Source organism: Aplysia californica, unplaced genomic scaffold, assembly GCF_000002075.1.
Source record: "Aplysia californica isolate F4 #8 unplaced genomic scaffold, AplCal3.0 scaffold00247, whole genome shotgun sequence".
Lineage (NCBI taxonomy): Eukaryota > Metazoa > Mollusca > Gastropoda > Aplysiida > Aplysiidae > Aplysia > Aplysia californica.
This window is the reverse complement of record NW_004797517.1, coordinates 40,885-56,828: the sequence shown is the minus strand read 5'-3', so window position 1 is coordinate 56,828 and position 15,944 is coordinate 40,885. Positions and strand designations below refer to the sequence as shown.

At 39.2% G+C, this 15,944-nt stretch overlaps 1 protein-coding gene across 2 annotated transcripts in view; it reads right to left on the bottom strand.

Moving 5' to 3' along the window:
* Positions 1 to 336: 336 nt before the first annotated feature.
* Positions 337 to 15,944, bottom strand: part of LOC101864395 (probable histone deacetylase 1-B) — a 36,007-nt gene continuing 20,399 nt past the window's right edge. The window contains exons 11-16 of one of the 2 annotated variants that reach the window (XM_005100417.3): positions 13,474 to 13,532; positions 13,165 to 13,236; positions 11,578 to 11,721; positions 7,888 to 7,960; positions 7,445 to 7,479; positions 337 to 501 (exon numbers count right to left, since the gene is read on the bottom strand). In XM_005100417.3, the coding sequence (XP_005100474.1) occupies positions 371 to 501; positions 7,445 to 7,479; positions 7,888 to 7,960; positions 11,578 to 11,721; positions 13,165 to 13,236; positions 13,474 to 13,532 (514 nt within the window). In that variant the 3' untranslated portion in view covers positions 337 to 370. The remainder of the gene's footprint in view (positions 502 to 7,444; positions 7,480 to 7,887; positions 7,961 to 11,577; positions 11,722 to 13,164; positions 13,237 to 13,473; positions 13,533 to 15,944) is intronic. The other variant, XM_005100418.3, reaches the window with a different exon arrangement.

The window sequence follows — 15,944 nt, the reverse complement described above, 5'->3', positions numbered from 1 at the left end:
GCTGAATCAATCCTTTATTTTTGATGGCTCGAGATTATTATGGCTAAAATCTTGAAATTTTTGCTAGGTAACCTTTTTTGTACCAAGGCACGCTCGTTGATCCAGCTTGTTATTAGCCAGAGACCACAGTATTATATAAACTAAGCTTTTCTAGTCATATCTTTGTGGCAAATTTGTTTTTTAAAAATTGTCTCGTCTCCCTTAGAAAATTCCATGGACAACAGAACAATGAATGGATACAGGCATCATGACAACTGGACAAGGGAGATTAAATCCACACGACACAAACAATAATCTATGGCTGAACAAGTACAACAGAAAAGCCACAGGCATTCAGATGAGATGGGTGACAATGCAGAAAGCCATTTAATCAGTGTTCCATTTTCTCTGGTTCAGAAGACGCAGTGGTTCCAGCAGCCACTTCAGGCTCTTTATCTTTGGAGGAATTGTCTGTGACAGGGGCAGCAGCACTCTCAGACTTGGGGGCTGACGGGGAGTTCTCTGCAAAATTTGAACAATCATCAAATTAAATTACATGTCCAACAGAGAAATTTAAAACTAAAGGCTTAAAACACAATTATGGGACATTTATAGTACTGGGAAAAAGAAAAAAACCCATTCTTTTTAAGGGCAAAGGAGAAGCATCCTGCGATAAAAAAAAATTAAAAAAAATAGTAGAGGGTTTTACGGCGCTCGCAACTGCATAAGGTCATATGAGCGCCAAGGGGTGGGTGTCAACAAAGAAGTCTTTACAATTTACAGGGAATCAGACTTAGACTGCTCACCTCTCTAGCTTCAACAGCACAAGGTCTGCTTCCACGATCAAAGCACCACAAAATAGCAGGTCACAAGAGAGTGACAAATATACAAAAGAAGTAGAGGAAAATGACAATAGTAAGGATCAGGAAAGAAAAACCAGCAGTTCCCTGTTGTAGATCAGGCACAGTTATGAGCGTGACATGAGTCAGCCCATTTACAATTCTACTATGCCTGAACGAGAAATGTCCCCCCTTTGGGAATGGCCTAAAGACACTTCAGTCAGTGGCACTGCCCCGGGGGGTATCCACCAATTACCCTCCAACGTCAAACCAGGTTTTTTAAAACAACAGCAAAATAAAAGAACTGATATTCTGTTGACTGAATGACCTAAAAACCAAAGCCATACCTCATTCAAAACCATTTGTGAGAAAAAAAGCACTTACAGACATAGAAAGAATTGATGATCCAAAGAGTTGCATACTTTTGTAACATTTCATAGAAAGAAAAAACAAGGCTTTGAAAAAACCCAGAAACCAAGAAATATAGAAAGCCCTAAAAATCTGCAAGAAAAAGAACCCAGGAAGGAAGGAATACCAACAAAACGGTGGTTTCTCATCAAAGACTGGTTGATTGAATCCTAAGATGGATGCTGGTCTTAATTCATTGTTGACCCAAACAGGAAACGACATTTCCTGACTGTGGCATAAGCACTCACAGCATCAACAACCCACCCTCCGAATTTGAAAAATGAAAGTCATCGCCAAAACAAACCTTATCCAACCATTGACCCAATGCAGAGGAACAGGAATACATTCACGACAAAATGCCCCCACTCTCCCTAAATTCTTTGCATTCCCAGCTAGGTCTCAGGGGGTCTACAACCTGCAGTGCAACTGATTTTTAGTAATGCATTTGTGACACGTTTTACCTACTTCGTAGGGCCCCTCGTCCTCAAGCTGACACATTTTGATTTCAAAGGTATTTTGTTTGTTTTTTGTTTAGTAGAGGTTTTACGGCGCTCCCAACTGCATGAGGTAATATGAGCGCCAAGGGGTGGGAGTCAACAGAGAAGTCCTTACAGGGAATCAGACTTACTCTGCTCACCTCTCTAGCTTCAACAGCACAAAGTCTGCTTAGACTATCACGGCACCCTGGAAATAGCGGGTCACAAGAGTGGTGGAGTTTGTTGTAAATTTGATTTCTCCAATGAGTCTCCCACAGACTGGAGGTGTTTTTTTAAACTTTATTTTTAGTCAGTCTGTGGGAGAGTGTTCATCATTGATCCCAAAAGAAGGGACGCGGATTCCTTCACCAGGAGATCTACCTGCTTGTTTCCTCGGATGCCCACATGGCTAGGTTGCCATGCAAACACGATTCTTTTCCCGGTTTCAGTCAAGGCGTGTATTTTTTGTTGTAACTTAACTATTTTTGGGTTTAGGAGTGTGTAGTTTGGAAGTGAGGTGATGCAAGACAGAGTCAGAAAGGATAAGGAAAGATTTGTTCGGAAAATTTTCTACGGAGTCCAGTGCCATGTCAATGGCAGTGGCCTCTGCAGAGAAAATGGAGGCTCCTTTTGTGTGTACTGTTTGAGGATAGGGCAGCGGCGCCAACAACAGACCCTAAGAAGATTAGCTCCACACCAGGGTATTTTTCTATAAGTTTTTTTGTATTCTGCTTTAAATGTTTTGGTATTTGTGCTTGGTGTGTGTGGTCAGTTGTAAGTCTATTTTTGCCTTGGTGAGGTGCCACGGAGGGAGTTCGGTGAAAAGAAATTGTTGGATGTCTTGTTTGGAAAATTGTAAGTTTTTAAGGTCCTCAAGGACTCTGAGGCCGAAGGGTTTGATGAGTTTTTCGTTGTTTTGGAATCGTTTATGGTGTCTAGGTTTGTTCTGAAAATACAGTCGTGTGCTGGGTTCTCTGGTGTTGAGCTTTGTTTAATTGTGTACTGTAGTGAGAGTTGTGTGCGCCTGTGAGTGTGAGTGATGGTATGTTTGCCTCCGTCTGGAGGTTCTCCACTGGAGAAGTGTGGAAAGCTCCCAGGGAGAGGCGGAGTCCTTGGTTTTGTACTGGGTTGTTGTTGTGTAACATGGCCCTGGAAAATGGAGAAGCCGGTTTGGCAGTCACCCTGTGTGTACACAATAGGTATAAATCTACCCCCCCCCCCCCCCCCTCCCACCAGGGCAGTGCTACTGACTGAAACGTCTTTAGGCCATTCCCAAAGGGAGGATATTAACATGTTCTTATGCACAGTAGAATTGTAAATGGGCTGATTTATCAATGTCATGCTCATACTGTGCTGGACCTGCGTATGGGAAACTGCTGCCTTTTCTGTCCTCTTCTTTACTATCGTCATTTTCCTCTACTTCTTTTGTATGTTTGTCACACTTGTGAACTACTATTTCCGGGGTGCCTTGATAGTCGAAGCTTGATTCCTCGTTTGGACTTCTCTGTTGACATCCACCCCTTGTCGCTCATATCACCTATGCAGTTGCGAGCGCTGTAAAAACCTTACTAAAACTAAATCTAGCTGCAAGCAAGCTTGCGATCGTCTGTCTATCCTCCATTTTGTCGACTGGACTTTGTTGTGTGTTCTTTTCGTTCCATATGTTATGTAATAATAATAATATATATGTTATTGATGGCACAAATTAACTCCCTTTTTCGAGCTGGTGTGGGGCTTGATTTGCTGGGTAGTAAATTTTTTTTCCAGGTAGTTAAATTTTTTCAGGAAATATTGCTGGACACCCTGAATTATACACAAAAATATTGCAAGAAAAGTTAATGGATATCCCATTTTAGTACCCAGGGTACCTTTTCAACATTTTCGCTCACAGTGATAAAAGAGCCTTTCATACAAAAAAAATAACAGCAGATTTGGAATCTGCAGGAAAAAAATACAAAAGATAGCAAAGTTTCGTAGGTACAGTAGTCTCCGCCTAAGATCCCACCGCTTACGATCCCGGTTCGCTTAAGATCCCGTTGTTTTAGGAAAACAGAATTTTTACTATACGAAAGTCACCCCTAAGATCCCGGTCTGATGGTCTACATTCGGCTAAGATCCCGCTTTTCAGATCATAATTTGCAAAACAAAAACCCGGGCGGGCACAGCTGATCAACCAAGATTGGAAAGTTGAGATCAATAAACTGTCCGTCGCGTCAAAGATCAGCCACTATCGTGAATGTGATCACATACACGTTGTAAAACTCGATGAAGCGATGCAATGTTTGCCCCAGACGGGATCACACCGGGGTGTGAACTGACCGACACGTTTGTTTTCCCGACGCATCGCACTCACACCTGAGCTCGCCACCTAAACTTGCATCACTCGCTGGGTGGGTAGGGCCTACACGTTCGCTCCAGGCGGGATCACATCGAACCGTGAACTCTTCCTTGACCATTGCAGCAGTTGTCTCTACTCCCGTATGAATTTGCGACACAGACTGAATTTTAATTGGTGCGTTCACAACGTAACGGTGTGTAACGACAAAGGCGGTTTGGAGGGGGGGGGAAGACTCGGTCAGAGATGGAAAGCTATACATTTTTGACAGGTAAAGAGGAGGGGCAACTGGATAAGCGTAGATCTTGAGACTCATGATAGGATAATGCCACTATGCACCGTGATAGGTCATCAAGGTTAACCACTCTTTGCTCGCCATATGTCATAAACCCACCAAGGGGGCATGTCAGTTCATTGTAGAGTGGAGGGAGACCATTTTACTGATTGTGAGCCTTAACATGGGTCACCATAGATTCTTCCCTGGGTTCGTCGGTTAAGATCCCGGTTCGCCTAAGATCCCGCATTTCCTTGCTCCCAAGCACCGGGATCTTAGGCAGAGACTACTGTATATATTTTTTTTAAAAGAAAGTTGCAGGAGTTTGAATGTTGGCCGCAAGTCCTTGGCCTAAAATTTCTATGAATTTTTTTACACATTTCCCCTGAAATTGTAAAAACTACTGCAGATACATCAAATATCTTTATAGGTTCTGCAGGAAAAACTACAATATGCTGCCAAGTTTCATTCATGTATTCCGTTTACTACGGAATTTTTGATAAAAAATGCCTCAAAACACCCCAAATTAATGTGGACCGTGCTTTGGGATTTTTTCCTTATATGAGAGTCACCCCACAAAAAAATTCATTAAAAATCATAATTTTTTAATTTATGAACGAATTGTCAAAATTCAAAAACTGTGTTACTCAGCAGAGATAAGGCTATCATATGCACATTGTTTTGTTGGCTTTAAAGCAAAAAAAAATTTCATGGTTCTTGCTACATAAAGGGACAATGTGGGTTTTGCAAGCATACTCATCAAATACACACAGGCAAGAACCAGCTGAGCAAGAATTCTCATCAGTAGCACTGAATGAGTTAGTGGTACCGAAAACATCATATTATCATCTATAAATTGATCAAGATTTGGGGGAAACTAGTCCATCCTGTACAATGAGAGGACAGATTTCATCTGAGTCTTAACACACATAAAAGCCAGAGCATCAACTAGTCTGAAGCCACTTTCATTTATGGGGACTTTTCAACACTTTTAACTGATTCCGTCCATGATTTTTTCAGGCTCTGGACAGAATTATTTTTCCTTGTTCAGTTTTAGACCTGGGGTACATCTATTCAATGCATTACTGTGAAGCTCTAAGTTACTCTAATAGGTATTGCATATACCAAAGTGATGGGAATCAATAGAGGGATCTATTTATATCAATCACAATGACCTATAATCTGTTTGTATTGTATTTTCTGTCAGACAAAAACGAATGAGGGAAAAAAATTGCGCAACACCTCTTAGAAAATTTCGACTTACGCATTTTCTCAGCTCTACAAGTCCTTATAATCCATAGGAATCAACACAAAATTGTAGCGATATCACCCTAGCACACATTTATGCTAGAATTTCACAAATTTAGTTGAATATCTTTCTTTGAAGGGCCTTTTTGTTACACCAGGCTCCGTGTTATTTACCCTTAAATCTAGCCTACATCGCAACAACAAAACAATGATTTTTGCAAGAATTTCGCGGAGTTTCAATTGATATTGGCGCTCAGAGATTGAGGTCAGGTTTGTTTACAAGTTCTACTTCCTTTCGACAACTTAAAAAGTAGGAACTATGTTAAAAAGTGCACATTTGTTTCGGATTTCGTTGAGCCGCTCACAGCAGCCGAGTGGAGGCAGCGGAAAAACTCGGAGCCGCTGTCAGCGGCCGAATGGACGGAATCAGTTAATAGAACAACCACTATCCTTCAGTTCACTCTCACACACACACATTAGTTCAATATCATTCTTCTTCAGTTGATGGAATCCAAAACAGATGCACCTAGGCTAACTACCTCAAGAACACCTTGTCATCAAGAGCACTAGCATTTACTACATTCTTTTCTGTTCACTGTCAAATCCAGACATCATGTGATGTTGTTGTTAGCGATCCAGTAGCATCTGAGCGTTAACTCTTCTGCATGATGCCATTCGGTAATAGTTGCGTATGGGATTCTATCATTTGTGAATAGCATCTAAAACTGGTGGTTCTGTGATTTTCCTTCCATCCCGGGTTAGGAGATAAAGCAGTGGCTGTAGGTGCAATGCCACAAACAAAAACCCAACTCCATCACAGAGAGATTGTAAGAAAAATGAATGGGTATGTTGGTGTCTGTTGTATTATATTGAGGAGTTGTTTGAGGAGATAAAGAAGAGAAAGACGCTATTAAGAGCATAGATGCTGTGTGTTGCTGAAATACAAAAATTATAATATAATAATAATAATACTAATAGTAATAATACCAATTGGAAGCTAGATTTCCCCCCTCCTACCAGAGCGACCAAGTCCTCTCATCCGAGAGATAGGGGCAGGGGTAGGTATGGCAGATCCCAGAGGGTTAATGTTGTCAACAAGCAAGACGCAAATGGTCTCTGCACCTTCTCCGCAGTCATACGGCTCTCCGATAAGTGCATGCTTAATAAATGAATGTAGCTGGGTATTCCCTACGTAAAGTCACATCCAGTACAGTGCTGATAATGAACCTCTGCTTTCCACCCCACCAATACCCGTCCCAACTCCAGGTCAAAGAAAAGTTGTCGATGGAGAGAGGAGAAAAGAAAAGTTAATACATGTAATAAAGTAAAACAATAAAGACAATAAATCGAAAGAGTAAAAAACATAGTAAAGTAATATGTCTCTTTTCGGGGTCACCTCTTGACCCGTTAGCTTCCTCTTTTTCTTTTCCTATTCGAAGATTACTAATCCCCCCACCACGAAGAGGTGGGTCTATTGGGGGGGGGGGGGGCGCATCATGTGATAAAATTAATTTGTCCGAGATGCTTGTGAGTAAGCACAAAAACTTTGTAAAAGTCGAAACTGAGCTGCATTTTGAGAATACGCTAAAAGAAGATTGTCAAGGATTCCATAAAATAAGAAAATAAATGCATATATTTACAAAATAAAAATACTGTATATAAATGTACATAAACGTGTGTGTGTGTGTGGGGGGGGGGTTCTAAAATTTGCCAAACAGGTGAGAAAATGCAGATTTCTTGAGAGTTCATTATTTTGACAAGCACCCGCTTTCACTACGTTGAGACACATATATTGGTAAAGTGGAGAGAAGACAGACATAATGAGAATATCTTTGACCGAAGAAGAACACGTTGTTCTAACAAAGCCATATAAACAAAAATTCACCTTTCTTTTCTGTGGGTGCTGCTGCTTTGTCATCCCTAATAGAGAGAAAATGACGATAACTTCAGATTTGCTTGTCTCTCTCAGTAAAGCATGGAATGAAAACTTTCAAATATATGTTCACAAGAGCATATTCAGCATCAGTACTTCAATCTCAATAGCCTATCTTGAGTGCAGACACCACAGCTAGATATACATTTCTCTTTTCTAGTTTTTCTGCAAAAAAATATTTACAAACAAATTGAAATAATTTGATTTGGGAATGTCACCAAGTGTCTCATTTAATATTTCAGACTGAACTTCAAAATCATAATTTGCAAATTGTTATTACTGCATTCTGCACTCAGAATAGAAAAAGCTGAAAGAATATTCTTTAAATGTTTCTCTTTTTCCTCAGCATCACTTTTTCATACACTGCACAATAATATCAAATGTTAACCACTCACTTCTCTTGGGATGTCTTGGCTTCCTCCTTTACTTCGGGTGCCTCTTTCTTTACTTCTTTTTCTTCTTTCTTATCTGAGAAAAAATTGACGAACAAATATATACATTAAAACCCTGGTAACACAAGTACAACAGAACTATAAGTGTTAAGCAGATTTCGGCTTAAGGTAATTTGCGATGCATGGAAAAGAAGAGAGAGGAAAAGAACGTGGATTTGAAATTGTTCCGTGGTACATGTAACAAGTGTTTCCTAGTACTAAAGTGAGGGAAAGATAAATCTCTTACCTTCTCGACCTTGAAAATCAAGCTCCTTATAGTTTACAAAATACCCGTATAAAATCAAGAATTCTGTTGGGATCAACAGCAGAGCACAGATCTTTTAATTTTGTGCATTTAAAATACTTCCTTCAGGTCTCTCCAAAGTCTGGACATTCGGTTAAGACGTGTCTAATGGTGAAATCAGTGTCGCAACCGACACAGAACAGTATTTATGTGTCAGGGAGGTGTGTCCGATACGTAATAGAGTAAAATTAAAATGATTTTGTTTCTTCTGTGGTGGCCCAAAGGTTTTCATGGGCCCAGTTTGGGCATGATGTGAGGTGTTTTGTTTGCTCCCCCCAGTGTCTCCCACAGACTGATTTTTTTACTTGATTTTTAAAGTCAGTCTGTGGGAGAGAATTCTTTGTTGATCCTAACTGAAGGGACAGGGAATCCTTTACCAGGAGATCGACCTGCTTGTTTCCTCAGATGCCCACATAGCTTGGTAGCCATGCGAACACAATACTTTTCCTGGTTTCAGTCAAAGGGTGTATTTTTTGTTGCAACCTATTTTTGGGTGTATGGGTATGTAGTTTGCGAGTGAGGCGATGCAAGACAGTCAGATATAATAAGGAAAAGATGTTTTGGGGAAATTTTGTACAGAGTCTAATACCATGTCAATGGCTGGGGCCTCCCCAGAGAAAATCATTTTCAGATAAAACACATTCCAAGGCCAGTGTTCCTAAATTGCTTTCATCTCCTATCTTCTCTTTTTTTTTTTACCCGAAGTATTTTCTCAGGAAATGATCAAATCTTAATCTGGCAATCTTAAAATTCAATAATACAGACCTGCCACTCTAAGAAATTAAAAATCAATATCTCATGGGCAGAAAAAAAAACAACGGGATCAAGGACAAATCACCACGGTGACTGCCAACTGAATACAAATTTTCCTGGGGTGCCTATAAATTATCCATATATAACCCCGGTGTGTGTGCGTGTATGTGTTTTATTATTATTTATTAAATCCTGGAGTATCACATAAAGAACTTACAGCCCAAGTGTCTACCCCCCCCCCCCCTAAAAAGTCCCGAAAGATGCTTCATCCAGTGTGCACGAACTTCAGATGACCCCACCAACAGACAGTCCCAGGCACACGCGGAACTCACGTGATGTGAACGCACAATTGAAACAGTTTTACTGAAGGGTCTTGATGACTGGCCCGACTAACCAGAACTCGGACAAAGCTTGTTTTGAAAGTAACAGCAGAACTACGAATAATCATTTGTATGTCGCAATTGAAAATGCTAAACTGCTGCTACATCCCAAGCCCCTATTCCGCTCAAAACTATGGATTTTAAGTTGTAGGCATTTTTTTAGCTTCTTCAGCCTCTCTTACAACTATTTCATCGCATAAGAACCCCATAAAGCCTATTTCTTCCCATACCGGGCATGTTCGTCACCACCATTTTCTCATAAAGTCATACTTTTATTTTTCTTTATCACACGTTTTCTCGAAACGTGATTTTTCTGTATACTTTTTTAACCCTATCCGTACACCTTAGGGTCCTTTTATACCCCCGGGATTGTATTCTTCACATTTTACAATACTTCTAGTACGAAGATCTCTTTGCAACTTTCAGTATTTCTCAAAGAATCATTTTGACAGACCGCTATGCAAAGTGTACGGATCGGATTGACGAGTAATTTCCTCTTTGGAAAGTGGTGACACAGAGTGCCAAACGTCGTATGGATACGATAGTAAAACACGTCGTACGGATAGGGTTAAATAAATCCACCATTTTCATTTTTCATCCAATTAGACCTGCATGTGAGCCTCAACCAGATTGTCTGAAAATTTTGCACCCCCCCCCCCAAAAGCCTTTGTGGGTGTCATAAGGAAGGACATCCAAGTAACGAGCGACCACCCCAACAAACATAATAAAGAAGAGACCTAACCCTAACCCTACCTCCAAAAAGAATCTGCAACGGGCCTCATGTAAAAAGGCCAAAACAAGTTCTAAATGAAACAAACATTAAAATTAAAAAACCACACTCCAAAACAAACAAGGAGCATATAGATCTAGATCTAGATCTATATGGCTTACATCTACATTGCTATAATAGGGTTTGATACAATAACTCAATAGAATTGGAATATTTATATGAATCCTCCATATAGATCTAGATCTAGATCTAGTAATCTAAATTTAGATCTAGATCTAGATCTTGTAAAACAAGTGAATAGGAATAGGCCTTGAACTAGAAATCCGCATCCAATTCCGAACAGAGGGACTCAGCTGAGTCTAGATTCTAGATCTAAAAAATAAATAATTCACGCACCTGATGAAATGCTTATTTTTACCATATTAATATTACAGCTCAACCTATGATAGGGTTTGACACAATAGAATTGGAATATGAATCCTCCATTGAGGTCTATAATGATCTACATAAATCTAGATCTAGATTCTATTAGAACAAGAGAGTCGGACTTGAATGTTCATCCACACGATCTGAACAATTGAATTAGTCAACAAACGAAATTCAAAATGGCCGCTCGAGCACAAAACTTAAAGTAGATAATTTAGGTTGTCGTCCTTTTTCGTATTCGCATTTCTACTTTTAGGTTCCGACAATTATGTCGGAAACGCCGAAGCCGGCAGTCGGCGGTGCGCGCGTTGGCGGTCGGCACGAAAACGAAAGTGCCGACGAAGCCGACGGGAGAAAAAGGGGTCGCTGGCAGTCGGCCAGGTCTCGCACTACGCACACTGACTGATACAGGTGGGCCTTGCGATAGCATCGGCCGGTTCGCGGGTCGGGTCGAGATTGTCGGATTTCAGACGATTGTCGGCAAACATGCAGGTCTACTCCAATCTTCATGAAATTTTCACAGAATGAAGAAAAGATATATATTTTTTTAATATAGGGAATAGTTTTTTGTTGGTGGTGTTTGGAGTGTGGATTAAATCGGGATAAGTGGCATGCCTGAATAATACCAAATAAAGAACATTATTACTTCTCGCAATATATTATCACTATTGGGCGGGCGATTTTGCATGAAAAGGTCTGTTTCACTTACAGGCAGCACCAGTGTCATGAACAATAAAATGTATATTGGTGAGACATATATCTCTATCACAATTAAAAATCTACAAGAAGGACATTCAGTCTTCCCTGATCTCTAAAAAAGATGAAAGACTCACCTAAGCAAAAAACTGAAGCAAAAATGCTACATGATAGCTGGTATAGACTGTGAAGCGCACAGAGCTTGCTGTTGAGCAGGGGTTTGCGCTATACAAATGCTATCTACTATTATTATTATAGCTAAAAATTACAGCAGGTGTTGTTGAGAACAAGAAAGTTAAAAAACATATGAACAGTACAGGCTTTTGTAGAAATAAGAAAGAATCTTTAAAAGTTTCAACAATTACCTTTCTCCCCATCTTTTTTGTCATCTGCCTCTGTTTTCTGTCGCTTTTTCTTGTGGTCCCTCTTGTCTTTTCGGCCACCCCCATCTTCGTCTTCACTGTCAGAGAACTCTTCTTCACATGCAATTCTCTTATCACTCTGTCGAACTGGCAAGAGATAATAAGTCATATAGGTCAATAAAGGTCACATAACCTACACAAAAACCAACAGAACATAATAAAAACCCTTCTTGAATTACAGGTGAGAATGCAGAAAAAGTGAAAAAATGGATGCGCGAAAACAAAATGTTCAACGATGAAAAAACCCCCCAAGAAAACAATCAAATTTAGAAATTTAAAAAGACGTAAAGATACACCCAGAAAGAAATCAAAGATACAACACAGCTGTTACAGACCGCCAACTAAGTGACACCGCCTGTGCAAGGCATAAACGGAGGCAATTAAGAAAAACTAATGTAACAATATATTGGAAAATCACCAAAACTGAACTATCAATATAATGTGGGCACATACAAGCCATCATGAAACTGTAATGGGTACTATACTATTATAGACATACAGTTGCCAAAAAAACGTAAAACAATTATGCAAAGCATTAAAGGGGTCTGATGTTTTTAGCAAAAATTAAACTAGATCTCCACCAAACGATTTTGAAATGGGCTGATTCATCAATGTCATGCTCATAACTGTGCCTGAACTACAACAAGGAACTGCTGCTTTTTCTTTCTTAATCCTTACTATTGTCATTTGCCTTTATTTCTTTTGTCTGCTATTTCCGGGGTGCCTTGATAGTCGAAGCAGACTTTGTGCTGTTGAAGCAAGAGGGGTGAGCAGGGATAACCTGATTCCCTGTAAGGACTTCTCTGTTGACATCCACCCCTATGACCTCATGCATTTGCGAGCACCGTAAAACCTCTATTAAAACTAAACTTAAAAAAACGTTTTTGACAAATTAACGTAAAGTAGAACTTCGATTCTACGAAGGGAGTTGGACTACCCATTTCATTTATTCATAAAAAATTAATCAAATGAACTCGGATTCAACAGATGAATAAAAGAGTAAGCTTGGATTTAACTAAGTGACCTGCAGGGTAAACATGGCTTCGCTCATTTTTCTCTCGCAACGGACTATCTATTCTAGGCCACGAGAGCCCCCTGAATATTAGTTTTAAAGCTTCAAAGTAATGAGACACTGAAAAAGTGATACAAGATTCTGCCCTTAAAATCACATGAAGATGCCATGTTTCATTCCTAACATACTTCTCCAATTTTTTTCAACAATATTCCCCCAAAACACACCTAGAAACGCCCACCTTTTGGTAGTATTTTTCTAAATAGAAGTCCCTTAAAATTTGGGAACAAAAACCCGCTGTGCTTAGAATTGTTTTAAAACATAAAAATTGGCTGTTTCTCTCATTGGTTGAAAAACTTTGTCCACGAGTTTTCCCGAATTACACTTAGAAAAGAGCTACCTCTAATCCCGACCGGCCCAATAATTATGCGGAGCCCCATTTCTGGCCCAAAGCCCAGCTGGCGATTGGAATTGCTACATAAATCATAATTTGAAAACACAAATGTTTTCATACTCACTCGAAATTCTTTGATCAGGGTTGACCTTGTCGTCCTCATCACTTTCATCATGCAATGCATCTTCAGGGATGGCTTTAAAAAGCAGAAGAAAAAAAAAACATGAACAAAGTGTGAAAATACAAGATAGCCAAGGAATTTAGAAAACAGATAAACAAATAAACTGGAAGCAAATGTCAAAAATATTCCATTCAATTTTAGTGTCCAGAAAATTCGGAACAAAAATAAATGATTGAGTACAAATCAAATTTTACTCTATTTATTTCAGACCAGGAAAAAAAAATGAAAATGAAAATAACTTTTTATTCATACCTTGCATTTGAACGCCAGGAGCATGCGGAAGCATTCGCAAATTATCAAACAGGCGGGTTCTGTGAATGGAAATATGACCATGTACTTAAAAAATCAAAGCCACCATGAGCGCCGTGAATTGGGTGGGTTGCCAGCAAAAATAAATAACAGAACTTGCATTTTACCAGGCTGCCCATCTACCAGTACATATCACTTTCAGTAATCAACCAATAAAATAGTCATTTGGCTAATAAATTGGTAATATGGCCTTGGATAGTATATCTTGGGGTGTCAAGTACAGGGGTTGTAGTCAAGTATAAATGTAACGTAAACAAATTCTTGATGAAAAAGAAGACTTGGCGAGCTCTTTGGAGGGTGGGTGGGGGTGGGAGGTGTTACTGCTTGTAAAAATGAAAGAAACCATTGGAAATACATAATACACCACAAGCCTGCAATCCTGAATGTGCATTTCAACACACTATGCCACACACACACCATTTCAAACAATAATCCATTAATAAACAACAATTTTTTTTAAAAACCCTCTCGATGGCCAAGGCTGTCACTCACAACACAAAAGGGATGACATTTTCTAGCACCTTGTGAACCTAACATTTGCCTTACTCCTGCCTATGCCACTTCTTAACACTTTGCCACCTCATCTCGCCGATTGGCGATGTTTACCACTCAGTTTCTTTGGATTTTCCCCAAAATATGATGGAAAAGTGTTTAGTCTAATGTTTTTCTAAGAGCAACATGGAACTGAGCAACCACAAGGGCTCAATGCAAAGAGGGTGTCAAACTTAAGAGTGTTGTAGGCTGTCCAATTATATACATGTATGTAGTATTCACATCACCACCTGGAATGAAAAGCAATTTTCCCATTCAAAGACTGACGAAGCTCTGTAAGATTATATCTTTGAAAAATGTGTATCGCTATGCACACATACATGACATATATGAGTCTTTCCTAAAAGTTCGTCTTTCGGAAGTACTGTTCTCTTTGTAGATGTATTCAGGGAGAAAGAGAATGGAAATCAAATTATATTTGGTGTCAATACATCCAGTGAATACCATTGATAAACTGGGAGAACATTTAGATAGATGGGGAAAGTAGTTTTTTTTTTTTTTGTAATGAAGAAAATATTTCTATTTTTAGCAGTATTTTATGCAACTAAAAGGGGACACTTTTTATAGAGTGTTTTGTTTCTCATTGTAAGAAAAAAATGAAGAACAAGTAGATAAAAAGTGTTGATTTGTGATGGAAAACGGAAAGTCAAGGTTAATTTGTCCATTTATATAAACTGTAAGCTGAGTAGGATGCGACTGAATTTTGACTCCCCAGTCTTAACTTTTGACCTTGTCATGAAAATACTCTTACACGTTCAACCATCTTTTTCACGCATAAAAGGATTGGAATAAGAATTTCCATTGCTTTGGCTAAGCTCTGGTATTGGCAAAGGCATTCCAGCAGGTAGAAGTCGTATTTTCATGCAAAAAAGCAAGGGAAATGATACCTTATAATGGCCCGCATTGTTTGTCATGAGAAAGTTATTTCAGTAAGATGCACCGATTTTCGGAAGCACAGTGACGATTTGCGGTCACTTTTGGGTTGCACCGGAAGTTTATACACCATCCTATGGATTGATGCAGTATCACAGGCATGTGACTTCAACTTATCCCGCAGTATGTCTTGTCGTGAATGATTTACAAGAGGTTATTTCCATAAGATATTTTGCGGTTCACATTTTATGTAATTTACATGCTTTAATCATGATTTGTCTAACTTTTGTGATTGTTGGATGACAAAAATAGCCATGCACTTATTTTTTTTCTTTGCCAAAAATGTGACTTGCTGGCCTAATGACTTTGAATTGGGAGAGACATTTTGGTTTTTCACGACATGGTCTTTATGAGTTGTACACCTTCTCCGGTGTTCTTGTTTTAAGTGTTAGATCCCACACTTGGTAAAGTAGTGAGAGATCATGTCTTGCTGCATTCATCGTAAGATCCAGATTTACAGAAAATTTACCTTTATTTTCCATTTGTTTATAAAACCCAGGTGTTAAATATCTAGACTGAGAAATAGTTCTTCACAGTAATTTTCATGTTAATTACCGTAGGCCTACATAAGATCTACATAAATAAAAATTGTGGAATTCATGCTTATTTAAAAGAAAATTTTGATTCAGTTTTATCTATGTTGCCTTCTTTGATCATGCAGAACTTTCTGTTGTGATCAGAGAAGTCCATTAAAAATGCAAGTGGAGGATACAAACAGTACTAGACTTACTGCAGGAAGAGAAAGTGCACAGATAATCAATAAAGGGAGAACGATGTGACTTGTCCCATTGATACTATTTAGTTTGGTGTTGATAAAATAGTACGTTGGTTGTTTTTTTTTTGTCGTGAGTTATGTCCATAAGATCATATTTAAGACTTCTTTTTATGTTGTTTTTTTTGGGGGGGTGGGGAGAAATAGCCCTCTTTTT